General features: G+C 38.5%; 1 protein-coding gene across 3 annotated transcripts in view; it reads right to left on the minus strand.

Moving 5' to 3' along the window:
• Positions 1 to 23,183, minus strand: part of ADCY1 (adenylate cyclase 1) — a 181,401-nt gene that overhangs the window by 80,261 nt on the left and 77,957 nt on the right. For all 3 annotated transcript variants that reach the window (XR_012629129.1, XM_074869914.1, XM_074869905.1), the window contains exons 4-5: positions 20,274 to 20,385; positions 4,099 to 4,226 (exon numbers count right to left, since the gene is read on the minus strand). Coding sequence is in view for 2 of the 3 variants with exons in the window: in XM_074869914.1 (XP_074726015.1) it covers positions 4,099 to 4,226; positions 20,274 to 20,385 (240 nt within the window). In the remaining variant the exon portion in view is untranslated. The remainder of the gene's footprint in view (positions 1 to 4,098; positions 4,227 to 20,273; positions 20,386 to 23,183) is intronic.

The raw sequence follows: 23,183 nt of genomic DNA on the forward strand, positions 1-23,183 counted from the left end.
ATTTAGAAGGTAAAATACTGTAGCAAATAGAGTTGAACCTTCAAATGTGACAAGCAATTTAAGTAAGGTGAAGAGTGTACTCGGCCTAAGACACTGTTCAAAACCAAGATGAGGACAGTATCTGCCATATTAGAGCAACATCTGGCACATCAGAGGCACTAATGAACATGTTCATTTTAATTATATTACTAACAAAAACCTGACAGTTAAAAGTTTCCTGATGAAAGCAACATCAGTGGTATCCAACACTTAACTCCCCCTTAAATACTGCTGTGATGGTTTCAGCGACTGAAGTAGAATAAACACCTGGCCTGTATGAAGCACTGACATAACTCATTGGCAGCAGAAATTCTTTTGGAATAGAGCCAGAATATAACACTATCTGTTTTGTTTGGGTTTTTTTTAAGAAAAAAGAGATCTTCCCATAATGATTCTGGTCTGACTTTAACTCTGCCATTGAAAAAAAAACTTTGCAGAAGGCAGATGAAATTGTGAAAATTTGAAGTATTTTATAATGTTCTTTGAAAATTACCCTGAAAATCTCAGTCTAAATGTAATGAGGCAACATTCTCAGATGGTAATCACATGCAGCACCATATTCTAGGATACTTAAACAACAGTTACACAGAACATGAAGAGAATAGAAAGTATCAGTTTATATCAACTCATTATAATATTCAACTTAGTCAAATCACAGATGCATGAACCAGCCACTGGAAGTATCTAGTCCTTGACTTCCTGCAACAAGCACACCTTGATGGTGCATATCTCTGGGACAGGCACTTTTGATAGATCCATCAGCTGAATCACAACTCAAGTGATTTTATTTATTTATCCCAGGCAACATGACAAACCTGTCACTAGGAATGAGAACTTCCAAGCATAAATCTACAATGTCAGGACCTGATTTCTGCAGTAAAGTGAACACTTTTAGAAGACTACCAGCTGGCATCCAACTCTGGATGAAAGTGGGAAGTTTAAAACCAAAAGTGACTATGCATCTCATGGGACTGATAAGCAACACCTAATAATCATACCAAATGAAAAAATGTTGCATTCCAACTTTACCATCAAAAGCTCTTCACTTCTCCTTTTCATTTCCTCAATATATTTTCAAACAAATTAATCTGAGAAATCCATCTTCTAACTTCGATCTCTGTGAAGGAGTGGAGTTTTTTCCTAATCTTCTGCAGCACCTATTTTCCTGGTTTGAAGCTCTGTGTAGTTGGCTTAGCCACACGCTTCTGTCAACAGAATAACCTCACCCAGAATCCAACAGTATCTGAACAAATGCTTCACTTGCAGTAAAAGAAGAAAAATAGTACTGCCATCAAGGGCAATGGTACCTGGAATGCATCATCTTCCTGTTTTCTAACAAAAGCAGAACAGGCACTTTCATTTAACTAAGAGAAGAAATATGTGTGGAGCCTGGATCTTACAGTCCTTACTCACACTACTAATTCCTCATTAAAACAAAAAAAAAGGTAAAAAGGTTAATTAATTGTGCAGAATATGTCTCTAGTCATTCAACAACCCTAAATAAATCTGGCACTCTCTTATACCCTTGCCTCTTCATCTTACCCTCTCACTGTACCCTGACCACTGACTACACTAAAGATTTACAATTTATAAATTCTTTAAAAAATAAAATGCTGAAATTGTCAATTAGCTATCTTCTACCACAACCTCTGAATAAACATGTCTAGATAACACACTACAGCCCATCCACTTAGAATCGTGGAGTTGCTGTTGCTGTAAGGGGCCTCTGGAAATCATCTAGACCAACCCCCCTGGCTCAGAGCAGGGTCAGCTATAGAAGGTTGCCCAGGACTGTGTCCAACTGGCATTTAAATCTCTCCAGGGATGCAAACTCCACAACCTTCCAGTGCAATCTCTCCAGTATCTTACCACCTCCACAGTAAAAAAAGTTTTTTTCTTATCATTAGATAGAATTCCTTGTATTTCAGTTTGTGCCCATTTCCTCTTGCCCTGACACTGGGTACCACTGAGAAAAGTCTGGCTATGTCCTCTTTACACCCTCCCATCAGGTATTTGTATGCGTTGGTAAGACTCCCCCTGAGCCTTCTCTCCTCCAGGCTGAAAAGTCCCAGTTCCTTCCTTTTTAATTCAACTCCTTTTTCAAGTTTACATTATCATGACAGCAGCCAATAGATGATAACATAAAAAGGGAACTTGTTTCATTTCTAATATTAGTAAAACTGAAACATTCAAAAAAAGGAAGTTCAGACAGTTATATCACTACCTTATTTGTATACATGAAACACAGCACAACTAATGAATTAAAGATTAATGCTAGGTTAAAAGAGAATGAGAGCATCAGCTACTGATTTCCAGGGATTTAAAAAAAAAAGAAAATGTGTACAAGGCCTGTATATCTAACTATGCTTCTAAAGGCCAAGGCTTCTTTATAAATGGAGTATCCATATACTCCTGGAAGAATGCACATATACATAATTTGCAGATTTAGGATATTCTTTTAGGATTTTATAGTGTCATAGACTATCATATTATCACGGATTACAAAGTCTTTTATCAATTTTACAAATGTTTACAAAGATGATAAATTTGCATTGAATAAGAGAATATAGAGTCATTTACCCAAGTCTTCACACTCTGAGAGATTTTACAAATGAATATTATAATAAAAACACATGGATTGAGCTAGAAATGAGAATCCCCTAAGGCATTAGAAGGGTTTGAACAACTAGCCGCTACTTCTGTAGAGATAAAACCAACTCTCCTGAGCAAAACTTACAGTGAACTCTGTGAGAGGATCATATACTCATTCTTCTACAACACCAAGACTCTCCAGAAATGAGCACAATTTGGTTTTGGAAAAACAACTTATTTATGTGCATATATGTGCATAAACTTCCTCACATACAAATGAAAGGCATTAAATACTTGATGTGGCAAAAGCTTTATTAGAAACAAGAAAGAAGGTGAAATGTTCCAAATCAAAAGTGCATAATTTGAATTCATAAGCCTTATGTTTGTTTATTCTAGAATTTTTTTCTTTATTTAACAGATACTATTCATTTTAAAATTAAGATTACACTGTGCTCTATTCACCTTCACAGAGAAGGCAGATCTTTGTGTAAAATGCAAAAACTTGGGGATTAGCTGAGGGGAAGTAGAACCCTGACTTAACTCCATATTCCCAACAGTCCAGCTGACAACAGAGAGAAAGAATGACTGGCTACTGGAATCAGTGGCCAAACACTTTCCAATATAGAACTGGCTATGGCCCCTGATGTGACACACTTGTGCAAGCTCATTCCAAATGTAATAGCACTGTGCTGATGACTATTTATTTATATACAGAATTAATACAGGTGTGCAGTCCCTCCTGTAGCCTCCCTATAAAACACATGTACACACACACAGAGAGCAATACAGCAGTGGAGAAATTTCCCATCTTTATCTCTTCCCTCCTATGTAATGAAATAGATTTCTAGCTCTTGCTAAAAGCTCATTCACAGTTCTCTCACATTCACATTTTTCGCCTTGGTAAAATAATGATCAATGCAGAGCTCTCAAGCATAAAAAAATTCTTCTGATCAGCAAAGTGAATTTCACATTACATTTCTGAAAAGCAGAATAAATTAAAGGTTTAAACAGGACATACAGAATGGAAAAATCAGCAAGCTATCGTTTTGAGAATACAAACACATATACAAATGCATACATCAGGACTGGCTTTGAGTTTACATACTGGTGTGCAAAATGAGCAGTTTATCGCTGTACAACAAGAAATTGGACTCCTTTCTTTGTGGCAAATGAAAATAGGAATATTTTGTAGTTTCCCAGTATCTTTTTGGCCCCTAATCAGTACATGTATGTGCCTCTACATACATACTTGTGCACTTTTTCCTCACAGTGATTAAATGGAGTGGAAAATCGATGTCTAGAATGACCCTTCTTAAAATCAGTATCCTCTCACCTGAATGCAGCAGTGCGAATTGGTAGGTGGGTAGTGCTAGCAGACACTGCTGTTTTTCTGAGAACACACTTCCCGAATGCCACATAGAAGTTGTTGTAGCACTCGTGTCCAGGTTCACCGTGCACAGTACTTACGTGATGGTGTCAATCATATCCAGTCCCATTTCAACACAGCAATGGGCATGATCTGTTTTGGGCTGAGTCAATCCTGATACACAGTAGTAACAGTCCCCTAGGATTTTTATTCTTCTGCAGTGGTTTTCCTTTAATAAAACCAGAATAGGAAAGTTTTACTATTCATATAAATATTCCAATATTTACAGGATAAAATCTTCTCCAATACTATGCAATCATTCAGGGAATCCTTTCATGGTCATATGAAGTAATCTACGGTTCACAAAATCTGGGTTCCCTGCACAGAACAGCTGACATACACATATTTGTTTATTTATTTATTTATAAATACTCCCATATATACTGGAGATCAGCCCTGCATTGTTCAACACACATGGGGTAACACACTGCTTAAAACCATAGCTCTGAACAAATTCCCTTGCCCTCATGTTAGGTCAGTATGAATTTAAGATTTGCAATGAGACTTCATTTCTGTATGAATCCAAACCAAAGCATTGCATTTGACTGAAGCCAAAGTATTACTGAATATCAGGAAATGTTTGTCTTTTGAGAAGCTTTTGTTTCAAATCAAGTTCCGCCTTACCAGGAAAGATGATATATTTATCTGTAAAGGTATACAGATCTGTATGTTACCAATGCTTAAATCACAATTTACAATACCGTATGATCGGTGTAAATATGACACATTTGCAGATCAGAAGATACAGTCAGTTTGCATTACCATCGAATTTATCTCCTGTTTGCATACAGTTTACTTTCTACTGTCAAAGAGATCTGGCTAAATCTCTCCCATTTTGAAAAAACAGTGATAGCATGTGACAATTGGTACATAGCTCTGAACAGAAAGTTCATTTCTGAACAGAGAGCACATAAAAAAAATGCCTTTAACAAAGCAGTGCCTTCAACAAGTAAACTATGAGGAGACATGAAGACATGATTGTATTCCTTGCAGCTAGACTATGGCAACTTCTACCCATTTAGAGTATGGCACAGAAAAGTAAATAACCTGATTAAATGAATCCAACTTACACAGCTGGAACTATGCTAGGAAGTGGCATGCAAAATTAGTTGTTGTGAATATGATGAGAGAGGATTAACAAAAATCTGATTTCTCCCTCAGCAGTGTGCTATATAGTCTTCACTTCAGTGGCACAGAAAGGGAAAAAAAAAAAAAGAGAGGGTGGTGGTGGGGAAATTTAAAATTTCCGAAAAAAAAATCACCCAATCATACTGGTTCAGCTTCTCACACAGGCATATATTCTCATCCAGTCTCCTGCCTACAAGAATCAAAGCTTTCCTGAGTTGACCACACTCTCCACATCATTACCCATATTCCAGTCAGAAGCGATGGTTATGCGTGCAGTGATCCCTTTCTCTCTGACATGTCATACACTAGCATTTGGGGCTTGTTATTACACCCGCCTCCAGCTGCAGGCATTCCTATGTCTGTCTTCTTTATAAATGTTTCCGAGCATTCAACAAATATTATAAAATGAGAATTACCTCTGTTCAGGCATGGAAGAAGGAATGCTTACACTGTTTGGGAAAACTGGTTTGTCTACTTCTTTTATAAATTAAGCAGTAAATTCAGATCTTGAATCAAAGAAGAGAGCCATCTTTTTGGGTATGCTTAACTAGTAGAAAAGGCTTTTCTATGAGTGACTACTTAATATTTCTTCTGTACAGCAGGATTTAAAATATATCACTAATTATCATTGCTAATATATTTTAATGAATGAAAGCATAATTATTCTAGAAGCATTATCACCGGGGCCTGGGAGTGTTTCCACAACGATACTACAAAATGCCTCACCAATGTTACTTAGAGTTTTAATTGGGTATTTTGAGATCCTTGCCTAAATAGTATTATATAAGTGAAATAATTATCGATGCACACAAAGTAATATGCAGACCTCAAAATATATCCTAACACAAAACAGGCTTTCCAACTCAAGGTTTCTGGACAGAAACCACTAAGTTTTTAAATAGAAACCACTAAGTTTTTTAGTAGAAACCACTAATATACACTGCCAAAATAAGCCTTTTTTTAAAAAATTGTGGGCAAATCTTGAAGCAGTAGAGCGTACTCAGTAGTTAAAGCTATTTCCAAAATAAATCCAGTTTTGGTCCACACCTTAGAGTCCTCTATAAAGACTTTTTCATCTTCAAATTTGGTATGCATGATTTGTGGCCAGGCAATGACTATTTGACCCAGCTGAAAGTTATTCAGAAAAGCCATTTCAGTAACCTGAGGTAGACAATATGTATGTGTTAATCAATCAGCGTTCTCTCCTGTTCAGTCTCTACCTCCAAAATGGCTCATTTCTAATGACTTGGTTTTCTTAGAGAGCTTATTGTGCTGTAGAGCAGTACTGCACATTTTATAACAGGATACAGAAAATTACTGTCAGACTGGCACAGCACTTGATCCATTACCACTTTTCTAAGTCAATTTATTACTCGTGCAGGAGAAAAATAAAAGAAAAAGAAAATATGGACTACAGCAATTTCTGGAGAGATATCAATTTTCATGGAAGACATATGGCTAAATCACCTGTTGTTTTTGAAACCACCACTCTGTTCCTTATCAGATGTTATCCTCACTGTCCTTATTTATCCATTTATCAATTAATATACAGTCATCTCTGGAAAAATTATTTATTTTCTTTTTCTCGACATATGAGACAGACTTCCAGGAATGAGATGCAGTGCAGTTTTGTAAGAGCAATCTTTTAAGGATTGATATGCAAATTAAAAAAACAAATCTTTTCCCTCTCTTTGTTTTGTTTCCTCAGCAACTTCCAAAGAAGCCCTTGACTCAGCAATATTTTTCACATTTGTGACAGTGATGAATTCAAGTGTGATAGTTACAAATTCTAGTCACAGTTGATACAAGCAATGTCTGTTTAGAAACAGCTGATAATTTGGTTTTATGCACATGATAAAAAGCACCAGAGATTGCTAGCGCTGCATTAGCCAGGCAGCTTGCCCACCTGCGGTGCCTCACTGAGACGTTTCCAAGCAGATCTGCAGAATTCCCTCTGGCACAACTGTCAGTCACAGGGTTTGTCAGTCTGAAGTGGTAGCCCAGGTTGGAAAGCAGGGGATACTTCAGAGTGGCTAAGAGCTTTCTTTACACTTTCAGACAAGCAATTTATAAAGCAGTTCATTCTACCTGTTAGATAGAATTGGGCGGGGGGGGCCTTCTGTTTCAAACATCTCTGGGTTTTTGTTTTTATTGTAGTTCTTTAAATGTATTTTGCAGAAAGAGTGAAGTCTGCAAATTTATTTGGACCATTAACTCCACATTCTTGTACTACACAAGTCAAATACTGTTTCGTATACTCAGTATAAGGGTTTTTTTTTTTTTTTTATAAAAAGTAAGGGGAAAAGAATTGACGATTTCTTTTTAAAAAATTTGAAAAAGATTGTGTCAAAGTAATAACAAGGTGTAAGGAGCTTTCAGACCTCTCCCAGTAGAATACATAAGCAGACAGCTAGGTGTTCTCTTGAACAGAGAGACTGTACTTGGTAAGTGCAAAGTCTTTTAAAGGAGGATCTTTCTCAGGTGTCAGATTGCAGAAATACTTATTGTCGCTGCTGGGTTTTTTGGTTTTGTTTTGGGGTTTTTTATAGGTTATCCAAGTAAGTAATCATTTGTTACATGAATACATGAAAAGTCAGGGATGATCAGTACTTATTTTTGTTTCTTGTAACACTGTCTGGTAAGAGAACAGCCTCTTTAAAGCTTTTATTTATTTTAGAGATGGCAGATGCTAATGCAGGAAAGAATCCTTGCACTGCCTTCTGTCACTGTGACAATCTATGTATTTCCACACACTCATGTGTCATCATGGTGTGTGAGTATCTGTCAAACTGAGTCAAACAGGAAGGTCAGATAGACTACAGTTTTAAAAAGCAAGATTTTAAAAGCTAAACATCGAACTTCTCTCTCTCGTAACTCCACTAACTGCAGTGGAATTACACCAAGGGTGAGTCTGACCTTGTGTGACTTAATTACAATATATTTTATGCTCATTATACACATCCATTTCTTTTTCTGCAAGCCTGCTAACAACCTGATTTGCAGGCATGCTCTTCAGGCTTTTAGTGTCCTACCCTCCTGGAATCACCAGCCTATGAGTAGGAGGGATGTTATTTATCTGTTCATTAGAAATACACTTTTTTGACATTCCTATTAATAAAAACTGCATCAGCTAAGGTACATAGAAAGATTCTTTACCATATTCAGCGAATTTGGATTTAGTTATGCTGTATAGACTAAGAGAAAAGATTAATAAGGCCTACAAAAAGATGCATAAGCAGTGATTCCCGTTTCCCCTAACTCAGACCCTACCAGTTTTACACTCTCCTAGACATGAGCAGTAATAACATTTTGTTTTGTTTAGGCTAGAAAAATGTGAGCAGGAGTTTGGTCGCTACCTACGATGTTTAGTGATTGCAGAGTTAGAGTCTTTAAAAAAGAAAAAAAGAAAACCAAAACCAATGCATGTCCAGGTTCAGCTATTTAAGTGTTGGGGTAAAAGGGAGGAGATCTATCAGTCCTGGACTTACACTGAAGTCTTTACTCTCTCAAGGGAAGGCTGTGGCAACCTCACCAAACCTCAGACTTCAGCATTAGTGAGACCTCTGGATATTGTCCCTGCGTAGCAGAAAATTAGTACAAGAGCAGCACTGCATGCAGCAGAGAAGTGGAAGGAGATGCACTGGCAGCACAGGGAGCAGCTCTTGAGCTCAGAAACCCTTCATGCCTCCCCTATTCATTCACTGCTTGAAATTGTTTGAATCTGGGGAGGGGGGTGTGTGTGAAATATTTCACTATCCCTTGAAAAAAAACACTGGTAGCTCAATGTTTTCTGCACATATTGAAGATAATTCTTGGGTAGAGGGAAGCCATCAAAATGCAAATCTCTGATGGCTCTGTTTTCACTAAGAATTGAATTAATTCTGGGGGGATAGTGGTGAACTACGAGGGCTGAAGAAGGAATGTATACCACTCTCCTGTACCTGCCACTGCTGTCAAGAGCTTCGTCATTGTGCCAGCCAGTGCCACAGAGGGGCACAGTCACTCTCCCTTACAGACATTCAACGAGCCAAAAGGAAGATCTCTGATTCTGTGAAGATCAGTGACCCTGAGGAAAGGGTCCATCACAGAAATACTTTTGTGTTTTGTTGCCCTTCATATTTTACCTCTTGTTTTCCTTCCTTCTTAGTTTATCAGCCATTTTCTTTTGGAAAGTCCCATTCCAACAGCTTCCTCTGAGCAGCCTGCTGTGCTCAGACCTGAACTGTTTTTATCAGGTAGGCAAAGGGGATCAAATTTTCAGTTCGTATTAATCAGCATGGCATCATGAGTTTCAGGGGAACTACACTAATTTATACCAGCTGTCCCTCTTATCCTCAGGGACCCATAATTCAGCCATAATTCAATAATCCGGGCTAACCACATCACAGTTACAGTCCTTTCTTAGTTATTACGTATAAAATGACTATTGGGAAAAAAAAATGCAAAGCACCTCTAAAACTCCCCAAAGATGTAAAATAGCAATAAAATTCATTCCCTATTTATCTGTCTTCACAAACCTAGAACTTCATTCTGCTTCCAAAGAGGTCTTGTGAGAGGACAAGATAGGAATCACCACCATTACCACTGCAGCTTATTTTCAATTTTAGCATGTGCAGAATATTTAACATTTATGGCACTTTATTCCAAACTGCTATTAATCTCAATAAAAAATTGAATTAGAAAGCTTTGAATCACTCTAGAAGTTAACATAAATTTATCTATATTACAGATGTGTACAGAGACACAAAAGTGACTTGCAGAAAGAACAGTATTTTCTACTACATCCTCTAAAGCTGGAATGACATGTCTATTCAATTTCATTATATTTGTACATTAGGTTGGAACAGAAGTGGAAAAAACCTACATATTGGCTATCATGCTGTATAAATATATGCACTCAAAAATATATATGTGCATGTACAACATGCACAGACACACAGTTCTGCAAATTTACCTACACCCTCTTGCATATATACACAACAGATGCAATAAACGCAAATTTTAATATTTATCCTCTGGACTACTGATACACTAACCAAGGTGGCTTAGCCGGACAGCTGTGGGCCAGACACCAGTTTTGAGTCCCACCTTTCAACAGATTTGAACACAGACTGGTTGAAGACATCTGGGTGTTGATACCTGTTCCCGGCAATACTAGTCCACTCCTTCCTTTGTGCAGAGGTACAGTGAAAGACTTACTGCTCCAAGTGCCTTTGGAAGGGCATAGTACAGTGTTCTGCTGTTAAGGAAATGGTCAAGGACAAGTCACCCTCCTTCAGGGTCACAGAAGAAAAAGCAGTGAATTGGTCGGAGTTAGTTGGAAGGCTGTACAGTAACAGCAACTAGGTAATAGAATATCAAGATATTAATTTAAGTTCAGTGCATGGTGAGGGGTAGAGATCCTTTATAAGATATCAGGTTAGGGTTTTTATATTTACACTTTCCTACTATATTTAATTTCCTTGTAACATTAAACAAAACATAGAAGATCTTTCTATTTTTTCCCCTCAGCTCTGTGACTCCATTTTGTGCACCAAAGAGAGCTTTAGAGAAAAACAAAACCAAAATCATTCCACGGGAAGGACAACCCAGTGAAAATCTCTTAGACTGCAGCAGTATTCACAAAAGATGCAGCTAGGTGAAGGAAAAGATAAAGACATGGTTTTAGATTCACATGCAAAACACTCCTTAGAACCCTGCTTTGAACCCCTTTGAAAGGGCCCTGTTTCTGTGCCCGTGAAAAGTAAGCCTACTTAGGCTAACTTTTAACAGGTAAATCTGGGCATTCTGTTTCACTGTCTCACCACCCTAATCATAGAGAATATCTTCTTTATATCTCATCTAAATCTACTCTCTTTTAGTTTAAAACCTTTGCCCCTTGTCCTGTCACTACAGAGCCTGGTAAAGTCTCTTGCTGACTATAGCGGGACGTGACACTGACTTTCTTACAAGAGGGGCTTATAAGAGCCCCCTTTTATATATTAAAAGACTGCAATAAGGTCTCCCTGGAGCCTTCTCTTCTCCATGGTGAACAACCCCAACTCTCTCAGTCTGTTTTCATAGGAGAGGTGTTCCAGCCCTCTGATCATTTTTGTTACTCTCTTCTGGACCTACTCTAACAGGTCCATATCTTTCTTGTGCTGAGGGCCCCAGAGCTGGATGAAGAGATTACTCCAGACATCTACAACTTTCATTAATGACAAACAGTAATTTCAGTTACTGTTTTACTTTTTTTCACTAAAACAAAAAGATTTACCAATGCGGTTTCTCCGTATAGCATCCAAATCTATTTTAATAACTCTGCTGAATGTGGGCCACAACATGCAAGAGATTAGTGAAGCCAGCTTATCAGATAAACTTCATAGTCAAATCCTGAGTGTAATGAAGTGACATGGAAATTACCACCAGCTCCATTATATTGCAGTGTGCCAATAGTGATAATACACTTTTAAAAACTGTCCAGCTCATTAGAAAATTTAATTGAATCCTGTCAATTACTGCATACACATTTTAACATTTCTTTTCACACAGGTTTTGAACTGTGGGTTTAAAAATTGAAACAACTATTTTGATAATCTTTTAAAGGAATAATACCTGCAAATAGTAACTTTACCGGCTTACACTAGTTCTTGCATATCTGTTAGTCCCAGAATAAAAAACTTTGAGAATGAGCTAACTGCAATACTCCACACAGTTCAGTTTAGCAGGGTAACGGAGACATACTCATAGCAATAACAGCTAGTATACACTTAAGAGTTACAGAGTGGCAGAAATAATAGGAAGGGAAAACAAAACTGGTTACAGTATAGGAAGTACCTCAGAAAATGGCTTCTTAGGCTCTGACTGAGGAAAGCTGGCCATCTCCAGATGAGCATATGTAAGCTTGTAATTTAGTAATGTATTTGTGAAGTCATGACAAATCATCTACCATCATGGGAGCCATATCATGCATGAACAAATGTAGAATTACAGAATCACAGAATCATCAAGGTTGGAAAAGACCTTGACAATCATCTAGTCCAACCATTGAATTATTCAGGATTGCTATAAAAAGGAAGACATTTTGCTTCAAATGCTTTCCCTCAATTTTATTGGCAGTTATGTACGCTGACCTGCAATAACCTACTGGTTCTTGGCCTATCTTTTCTGTACATTTCCATTCTCACAATAAATTCCTTCCCTGTTCCACATGGAGAGCAATTTTACAAAGCTAGAAGGTTAAATGTTTTTAGTCCTGGAGAGTGAGAACCTATTTAACAGTCAATATGTTAATTCACTTGGAAATAAAAAAGGATTTTAGCAAGACGTATTGGGTCTGGCTGAGATGGAGTTAATTTTCTCCACAGCAGCCCTCATAGTGCTGCGCTTTGTATTGGTAGCTATAAAGGTGTTGATAACACACCAGTGTTTTGGCTACTGCTGAGAAGTGCTTGCACAGCACCAAGGCTGTGTCTCCGACATTCTGCCCTCGCCAGCAGGCTGGGGGTGGGCAAGATCGTGGGAGGGGACATAGCCAGGACAGCTGACTCAAGCTGTCCAAAGGGATATTCCATACCGTAAAAGCTAAGAGAAGGGAGGAGGAAGTCGGGGCATTCGTTATTATGACATTTGTCTTCCAGAGCAATTCCTACACATACTGAAGGCCTACTGCCTGAGAAGTGGCTGGGTGTCACCTGCTGATGGAAAGTAGAGAATAAATCTTTTGTTTTCCTTTACTTCCGCACACATCCTTTGCTTTTGCTTTATTAAAGTGCCTTTATCTTGACCCGTGAGGGTTTTTTTCCATATTATTTTCTCCTCACCCTGTCCTGCTGAGGAGGGGAGTGACAAAGCTGCTTGGTGGGCACCTGGTATCCAGCCAAGGTCAACCCACCACACAAGAATATTTTACACAATCATCATGACTGATATGCATGCTTGTATCCTTCCCAGCTTTCATTAAGTATCCTTTAAGATGTTGTCTTATTATGAAGAGGGATATTCCAGGAGAAACAAGCCTAAACAAAATACACTTCAAAATGTTGAAAAGCTAATCTCTGAATTTCAGGAAATGGATATTTTTCCAGATTCTTCTGGAAACAACACAATAGAGAGGATTTTAAAAAACTGTGATGTTTGTGCGCCAACAAAAGCATGAAATTTAGTCATCCTCCAAACAAAAAAGCATGGGAAATCTTCAAGACCTAATCACTGGAAATGGCCATTCCCCTCCACTTGGCAGAATTACTGAAAAATGACAGAATGAGAAGAACTAGCAAGATATTGTACACAGCTGGCTATAAAGAAAGTAGCTTCCAGAAACATTTCCATTGACTTCAAGGAGCTAAAAAGTCTGGTTTGAGAAGAGCAAAGCTGACTGCTCTGACAACAGTGCTTCTGGACTCCGGTACAGGAGGCACAGTCCCGCCCAGGCTCAGGAGATGTCGTGACGGCTGCTCCCCTGATGTACTGCTATGCTCTGCATAACAGATCTGCACATGGGCAAAGGGCTCCAGATAGGACTGTGTATGAAGAGTACATTAGACAGCTAAAATACACACCTGGGTTATGAGTCAAACTGTCTCTACAACAATGAAGTGAAACAGGCACTTCTGGAGTGCAATCAGATGTTCCCACTGGATGACACACATTGAACTCCAGAAATACCTTTCTCTATGCTAACTGCACAAGGAATCAAAACAATTAGTTTCAGTACAAATGCCCACACTGCAAGCATCTGAAGCCAATCAGAATAGTCTCACACAGTCCTATACAAAGATGCAACTCTCACATTTTTGGGAAGAATTTGGTAATTTACCACAACGATGCAAATCATTATAAGAGTTATGACAGAGAATTGGCATACCAAGCACAGTATCCTCTTACCCAAAAAGTACCATAAAGGAGGTTAGGCAAGACCTAACCTCTGTGGTACCTGCGCATTTATATGTTCCTACAATACTTCAAGTGTGTGACATTATCTTCCTCCCTGGGAAATTGTCCCACAGCCACTTACTTTAGCTTCACACCATCATTAGACACAAATCATTAGTCCCTGATCCTACAGAGTTGCAGGCATATTCATTAAGACCACTTCAATTTAAGAAAGCTTACTTCCTTATGTCTCTCTGGGAGACCTCTCCAGATGGCTGTTCAGAAACCGACTCAAGTTTACGTGCATGATCTGCTTCAGTGGGATCCTGCGTCTGCACAGACTATCAAGGGAACTTGGGGAGACAAGCTTCCTTAAAATTAGCCTTTGTAAATATCCCCCTCTAGTGCACACTTACCAATTTCCACAAAGAAGGGTTATGTGCTATAAATTTATATCTATTTGTTCCAGTACTAACTTTCCCATCTTCACCAGCCCACAAAACTTTGCTCATTTTATATCTTAAAATTTTATCATGCTTCTCTTCATATAAACTAAAAGCATTCTATAGATTCAGTAAAATCAATTTCTTAAAGTGATTGCTTCTAGGAATAGCTAGTTCAAAGCACAGCAAAGAACTGTTCTTGACACACTTAAAAAACAAACATAGAAGCTGATTAAAAATATTACTTACTGACTCTTTGCCTAAGGCTCAGAAGCAACGTTGTTAAATTCAATATCTTTGAGGCTGAACAGGTACAAAAAGCCACTTCAGTAACATTGAAATTTGGAAAGTAAAAATTGTTAAAAGCTAAGAAGGTAATCAGGAAAGGATACTAAATTAAAATGGAAAGAAATAAAAATAGACTCAGCCTACAAATACTGACAAAGCCTGAAGGTATACATAACTGCAAATGGAAAGAACAAGGAAGTGGTGTGTGTCAGTATGGCTAATAGATGAGGTGCCAGAAGTGGCACGAACAAGTAAGATCTTTCAGAATATCAAAATCCTCTTCTAGTGATGTCCTTTGAAAACAGTCTAAACTTCATTTATCCTTACCCACTTGTAAATGGAAAGTCTTAGAAGTCCAAGATGCATTAACATGGAAGTTGAAAGGGAAATAATGTGTAAACACAAATAATTAATTCTCCACATGGATTGGATGCAGGAGGTATGTGAGAAAAATCTACCAGAGAAAAGAACAATTAACGAACATGGAGAAATGCCTCCTCTTTTCTATTAAGATGACTTATTACAGGTACAATATTTTGGGTATAGCTGAACTGTATCACAAGAGAGTGGAGATGTGACCTTTACAGTACCTGAGCAGGGGCGTGTGCAGCTCTGTGTGACACTACTTGGGTAACTGCAGCCTTAAGAACCTCCCTCATTCACAGTAAAATCACGCCACAGGTAAAGCATGAAGAGAAAATGCACTGAAATACATAATCTTTAAAGTAACAAGGCACCCAGTCTAAGTGTCTTGTGTCCAAGAATTCCTTGGGAGCATAAAAACAACACAGTGCAAATGATTATATCTATCTCATTAAAATTTGTCACTCTTACGAGTAAGCTGAAGAATGACTGTGTTGCGTTTGTGTGTGTGGTGGGGTTTTTGGTAGCAGGGGAGGTGGCTACAGAGGTGTCCCCCTGTGAGAAGCTTCTTGAAGCTCCCCTGTCTCCAAGTCAGATCCACCTCTGGCCAAGGCTGAGCCAATTAGTGATGGTGGTCGCGCCTCTATGATAACGTATTTAAGAAGGGGAACCTCGGATTTGGGAGGAACAGTTGTGAGAAGGACATCTATGCAAACACCGAGGTCAGTGAAAGAAAGGAGGGGGAGGAGGAGGAGGAGGAGGGGAGGTGCACCAGAGCAGAGACCCTGCTGCATCCTGTGGTGAGAGGGCAGGCTGTGCCCCTGCAGTCTCAGAGGTCCACGCGGAGCAGATGCCCACCTGCAGCCCGTGGAGGACCCCATGCCAGAGCAGGTGGCTGTGCCTGAAGAAGGCTGGGACTCTGATAGAAGAAGCCCCTGCTGTTATAGTTCAGTGCTGGGTGGACTGCAGCACGCAGGAGGAACCCACGCTGGAGCAGTCTGGGAAGCACTGCAGCCCATGGGAAGGACTCACATTGGAGAAAGTTTGTGAAGGACTGTCTCCCATGAGAGGGACTCCACACTGGAGCAAGGGAAGAATGTGAGGAGTCCTTCCCCTGAGAAGAAAGAAACATTGGGACTGACTGCAACCCCCATCCCCTGCCCCCTGCACTGTTGGGGAGGAGGAAGTAGAGATATCGGGAGCAAAGCTGAGCCTGGGAAGAACGGAGGGTTGGGGGGAGGTGTTTTTAAGGTGTGGTAATGCTTCTCACTGTCCTACTCTGTCTGTGTGGTGGTGGTGTTTTTAGTGTTTGAATTAAATTGATCTTTTTTTTATTTTCACTAACGAGTCTGTCTTTTGCCCCTGACCACAATGGGCGAGTCATCCTTATCTCGAATCCTGAGCCTTTTGTTTTCTCCTTCCCATGCCTGAGGGGGAAGGGTTGAGTGAGCGGCTGTGTGGTGCTCAATTGCCCTCTCGGATCAAACCATGACAATGACAAACTGGAAGCTAGCTAGTGTTAAAGGTTAATTGCAAGGCATCTGAAGACTTCATGCAAAGATCAGTTGTTTAAAGCATTCATTGATAATATTTAATGCAGAATGACTATCATTATGGCAAAATCTGAGACAGCACAAAGCTACTCTTACTTAACCAAAGCTGGAAGAAACTGAGAAACTTCAGAAGTAACAGCCTGAACTAAGTAAACTAAGCCTGAACAGCATATAAAATCCAATAGAAATTAATGCAAAACCATTTCTATTTGAACTATTCATAGGCCTTATAAGAAACTTAACTGCCTGTGTTCAGGAAGGTGGCTTGCTATTGTTGTGTCCGGTCCCAGAGGAGCTTCTGCATGGGCAAACTTATCCAAAATGCTTATAGAAATTCAGGGTGCCTAAAGACTGTGACATTACAAGTACTTCAGTAACCAGACATACAAATGAACTCTGAGGCATTCATAACAGCGCCTCTCCATGTGGATTCTCTTATGTCTGTCTAGGATGAAGTTACACTCCTGCAAGGACACTAATACTGTCACTCATTTTATTTAGCTTTGTAGTTTTGAGATTCACTTTCCTTTCTTCAAAGTGACTGAAGTTGGCCCACAGACCCAGAAGTCCTATGTAAAATAAAACCTAAGATTGTTTCTTTAAGAAACCAAACAGTGCTACCGTGAAAACAGAAAACATGTCATCATTTTAAGTACTGTATCCTGATCACCTCTTCTCCTAACAGAGTTTAGAGACAGTGATTTACAAGGTAAAATAACCTGTACAAGATAAATGTTTGAAAAACATATTTTCTCTAGAGGTGAATAAAAAAGAAAGGACATGATAAAAGTACAAATAATTTCTAGTAGGGAGTAAGAAGATCAGGAATTTTATTCCCTCTCTATTAACAGAATGCCCAAGCAAACTTTCAAAGAAGTTGAATGACAATAAATTGAAACCAAAGATTTGCCTTCAGAACTCCCTGTCACAAGCTGCAACTATATTTGAAGCTATTGTGATTTTAAAAAAGGCATGGTATTTCATAAAGAGTAAAATTATTTTCCTTACCAAAAAAATCAATCAAACAGCTTAGAAACAGAGAAAAATCTAATGCTAAAAGGCATAAACTAGTTTCTATATGTCAGAAGGACAAACTTTAGGATTAAATTGTACCAGATCTCTCAACAAGAATTTTTTATGTTTGTCTGAAGCACCTGGTTCTGGTCAGCTTCAGAGATATACTGTCAAAAAGCAAAGACTTACTATTTCTACAATGTATCAATGTGCCAAGACTCTTCATGAGACTCCCAGGAAATATATGCTGCCTTACATTTACTGCACTTCCCACAGTGGTGACAGGGATTTTTTTTAAGCATTACAGTTTTAAGACAGGACAATTGTTTTAACGAGGGTTGTCATGAACTGCACCTTCCAGCTGACATTGCTTCCTAAGAAGCAGCAGCATGCAGTGTGCACACTCACAGATCACATTTTAGTAGTTTCAGGGAATATACCTATCACCATTACACTTTTCTTTAAAATGTAAAGTCCCTGCAGTTTCCTCCTTCATCATTCTGAATACTAAAGCACAGCATTGTTTTAAAATCAGTCCAGTCCTCTGTTTTGACCTAATAATGAATATTTAGAAGTTGTTTTAACCAAGAGATCAGAATCCTTCTGAAAAATTATACTTCTCAGCACATTTCTTCTGACTGCAGGAGACACAAGTCTCCCTTTGTCACATCAGAAAGCACCAAGGAAAGCTCATACATTCTGTTCTTAATCACACCTTGATGCAGCAGTCTGAACTAGAAGGACAAGCAAATTACAAATCTTCCTTACGTAGCTGAAATAAACCATAAGACTTATTTTCAAATTTGGAAAAAGAATGCATGAAGGCTGAACAGAAAAGCCTTCTTCCATGAAAAACAACTGACCTCATACCAAAAGCTGGCATCTGCCTGGTATCCTGGCTTCAGCTGTCACTGATATCTTCAGTTGGCTGCACCTGCCCACTGCAAAGGGAGCATACATGGTACAGTAGCCATCTCCCTGGCTTCAGCGTCATGTCAGATGTCATAGGCATGTGCATTTCTGTGTGCATATGTGTGATCTCATGTTATGTCACAGTACTCCCATGTTATTACATTGCCTTGTGTTTCATGGCTATGATGACTCCACAAATGATGGCATTTTAAAAGAGCTTATTAGATGGCTGGTTGACATTTGGAGGATGAAATTCAGTAATGAAATTAAAGCAAGGAGACTCTTTGAACTTTTTAAGCCATTTAAGCTCTTGGCAATGATCAGCTACATGGCAGTCCTTTTTATTTCTAAGACATACGTCTATGAAGTACTCTGGGTTGGGGACCGGTATTCTCTATGTGGCACTGCCAGTAGTTCCAGTAATGAATTGGTTACACAAAGCCTTATGAGTATGTTATGAATTCATACCAAAAAAACTACACCTTCATTGCATCTCTACTCAGCATCTAAGTTAATCTTCTGTTTTTATTGGAAAAAGGAAACACACAACAGTTCCTCTCTGTTATGACTTGAACATCTAGTGCAAATCAGGGCATAGCACTTGATCAAATGATAACCCATTTAACTAATAATAGGTCTTCCTCAACCTTGGCATCTTGTGGAGCAGAAGATTTCTTTCTCCTTGGGGTCCTTGAGAGCTGTTTATCAAGAGGAAGCTATAGATGCAAAGTGTTCACAGGCTTCAGATCTCTCATGTGGAACACTACATCAAGGAGAAGTGAGTTCGGACTGAAAAAATGTGGATGCTACTTATGTTGGGGACCTGAAGAAATATGTTCTCTAGGTTGCTGCATAGAGTCTGAAGACAAGGTAGTTAGGTAGTGGAGGAGCACAATTTACGTGGAGGTGGTACTTCTCAGCAATTAAGGCTCTGAGGACATGCTGGCAAACAAGATACAGTTGATAAAAGTTTTGCTTTGTTCAAGGGGAAAACACATTTTCAGCATATTGTTAAATGTAATTTGAAACAAGATGTGTGACTTTTTCAGGCACATCCATTCCCCTCGTTTCTTGTCAAACACTTGTGGTACCATTAGATTGCTAGAAGTTATAGGCAAGGAACATTTATTTCACTTTCTTTTCCTTGGGGAATCTGGCACAATGTAAGTGCAATGACCAAAACATAAGCATTAGTGAATTCCATTTTGCCTATGATAGCCTGTCTGAAAAGCTACCATCATTTCTGTGACAAGGAGTGCTCTCTGTGAAGAACTAATTTTACTCTCTAGCTTCTTATTATCACAGAAAGTAGTTTTATGCTGTACTGCCAGTATTTGTATTTTCCATTACCCTGTTTTTTTCCATGCAGGAGAGAAATGTAAATATTGAAATAATCTCTATTTTGTGCAAACAAAAGCAATGAAGAACACTGATGGCCTCCAAGGAGGGGGAAGAAAAGTATATTTAAAAATAGCAACTTAAACTTCTTTCCTACACAATTAAAATAGACTGTTTTCAGCATAATAATAAAAAATTGAAGCTTTAGAAATTCATGACACACAGGGCTAAATCAGTCTATTACAGTTTTCCAATATGTGTAACTCATGCAACATTTTTCAGAAGGGAATTTACATTAAATTGAAATAAGAATGTTGTACTTACTGTTGCCAATTCATCAAATTTGCCAAAGAGCTCATTCAGCAGCTTCACCAGCTCTTGTGCAGTACACTGTGATGCTAGACTGGTGAACCCCACAATGTCTGCAAACAAAATGCTGTAAAGAAGAAAAAAGACACAGAGATATCAGTACAGAAGACATCTTCACATTCTCATTATCCTCTTTTATAGCATGAACGTGACTCAAAGCACAAACTCAAACAAGTCCTGAAACATTACCAATAAAGTGCTAGTTGAAACAAAAATGGCAAAGATTCAAATAGGAATCAGTCCGGTGCTGTCAACTGTTGTAGAGAACCCTGGGACACTTTTAATGCCTGTATACCTATCCTATATACCTATCCAGTGTAGATATATCAAAGCACCTCATTCATGAGGTTGCCCCATGAGTGCCCCATGAGCACTCCAAGAGCACAGAGAACAATTGCTTCTCCCCTTTACAGCTGGGATTTTCTCAGCTCGACTGGTTTCAAAGACAGATTTTTCACTGGTAGAGTACCACAGCCAAATTGATAAACCTTGCATGTGGTTTACTAAGTACTGAAAGACAGGAGTTAATAACTTGAGTATGGTAGCTCCGTGATGTGGTCTTACTGCTCACTGTGAGGATCTAGCATCCACAGTGTCAGGCCAGGCTTCTCTGTACCGTGCTTCATGGCTCAGGTAAGTGTCCAGCTTCCATCAGTGTTAACAAGGTTTTAATGTCCAACAGTTTAATCTGCCTTAACAATCCCTACCCATCTGTGATGATAAAAGGAGATAGTTGAAAGCAGCACAGACGCTACTGTGATAAAGAGAATAAAAGTTCTTGTGTAGATCCTGAAACTCGGTATAGTATGAAGCTATGATCCTTTAATTATTCAGATTCCTTCATCTGTTTGCAGAGGTCCAGAGCCCACTGCAGGAACCTAGTGCATTTATCTTCAACACCCAGACTATAAATGTCAAACAAATCTTTATGCAAATGCTAACAAACAGCTCCATCCTTCATGTCCTAGGTATACTTGACATAGTGCAAAACTTAGCTTGCAAACTGTAAGTTACATTAAGCATTACATATTCGCCTTACCCTCAACAAACCTTCACTCTACAGATAAAATAGCAGATGCTGGAAAAGCAGGACTAACAAGTCTACTGTTTCCCATTCACCATAACCAAGTCCGAACTCTCCCAATAAGCTACAAAAAAGAGCAAATACAACTCCTGACTCAGTCCCCGTTTCTATAATTTCATTTAACTCAGTTGCTAAAATCCCTTGTCCACCAGTGAAGGTTAGGTAACCTATCCCAGCACAAAATCAATTCATCCAAAATTCAATGGCTTTAATCTACAAACAAAGTCACTATGTTGTCATGTTAATCCATTGGGCAGTCTCTCCACTCTCTTCTCCTTTGAGCATGCTTTATGAGAACGTTGCTGAAGATGGCCCCAGTTCAGGGAAAAAATAGCTATTCCATTCCTATGATGTTTAAACACAACAAAAAAAGCTTCTTAAAACAAAACATTCAGCATTCAGTTAGTTAATTTTATTGATTTGTGTCTCCGCTATCATGAGTGTGAACCAGCCAAGTGATGGGTAAGGTAAAAGGCATTAACAGAGTGCAATAGCACCAGCAAAGTGCTTTGCATATTTGTCCATGAAGATCTACTTACTCTCTTAATTCTGGACTGAAATACTTGTTGTTTGACAGCCACAGGCTGGTCTTTCTGGAAATTCATTAGTTAATATCAAATCATCCTCCTAAATTCCTTGAAGATTTTCAGTGTACTTAAATGTGCATCAGGGTCTTTCATACAGTTTGCTTTATGACCCATTTGCTTTATCACCTAAATTCACATCAGAATTCATACAGTCGAAAAAGACACAGAGGAAAAAACAACTAAAATTGCTGCAATCCAACTTGTCATGTAGTTCTGAGGTTTTAATTCGATGCTGTTAGTATGGAGGGGGAGTGTAGATGAAATTTTATAATAACAGCTTCTGCTAGCCTCTCTGTCATTTCACATCTTACATTCTACATTTTGATTGCTTTTATTTTGCTATTTCAATTTTAAATATGTTAGTCCACTTTTTCTTCCTATCTAACCACATTTACAGTAACAGTAATAGCTCCTGCAGCACCAACAATGTCTACTTGAAAAAAATTAGCATTTGGGGTGGGGGGGTTAGGCCTTTAAGGTAATAACAATGTTATCTGTTTACCAAGGTCTTTAACAATGAATAACATACACATTACATACAAACCAGAAAAGTCCAGTGTTTGTGGAGACTATATAACAATGCCTTAACAGCTAACAGAGCAACCATTACACTGCTAACATGTACGCTTACATCAAAGCATCTCAATTAGTTAAGCACAGAGCACAGGAAATACATTCATGCATAATTATTCAGTTAAAAGGAAAGTTATTTTACATACGACTATCTTAATAGTCAGTACGGGATCCTTGCTAATTCTTTAAAAATTTCAAAAATGCTTAGCCCTCAGTATTTGATTCAAAACACTGGTAATTATGCAAAAAAGCCCATAAAAGTACCCACAACACATAACTGAACATGTAACTGCAAATTTAAATAAAATATGTAATTATTGTGTGTTGAGACACAGTTGTAGTTAAATTATGCTTGTGAACCATTTCATACTGCAGTTAACTGTATGTGTATATTTTAAAGCTAATGGAATAGGTTAGACAATATGATTGCTGTTACACTTCTTTGGCATAAGAGTTTTTAAAAACATTGTAACTGCTTTTTTACAAAATTTGTAACTCCTTTAATACAATATTCTTAAAATGTGCAAAGTATAACTCCCATGTCTGGACATGGCACAGATAGGGGCAACGATGTGAGTACAAGCCTTGCCTTTTTTTTAGAGAAATTCTGCTCATTTCTAC

The sequence above is a fragment of the Strix uralensis genome, chromosome 1 (genome assembly GCF_047716275.1).
Source record: "Strix uralensis isolate ZFMK-TIS-50842 chromosome 1, bStrUra1, whole genome shotgun sequence".
NCBI classification, from domain to species: Eukaryota; Metazoa; Chordata; class Aves; order Strigiformes; family Strigidae; genus Strix; species Strix uralensis.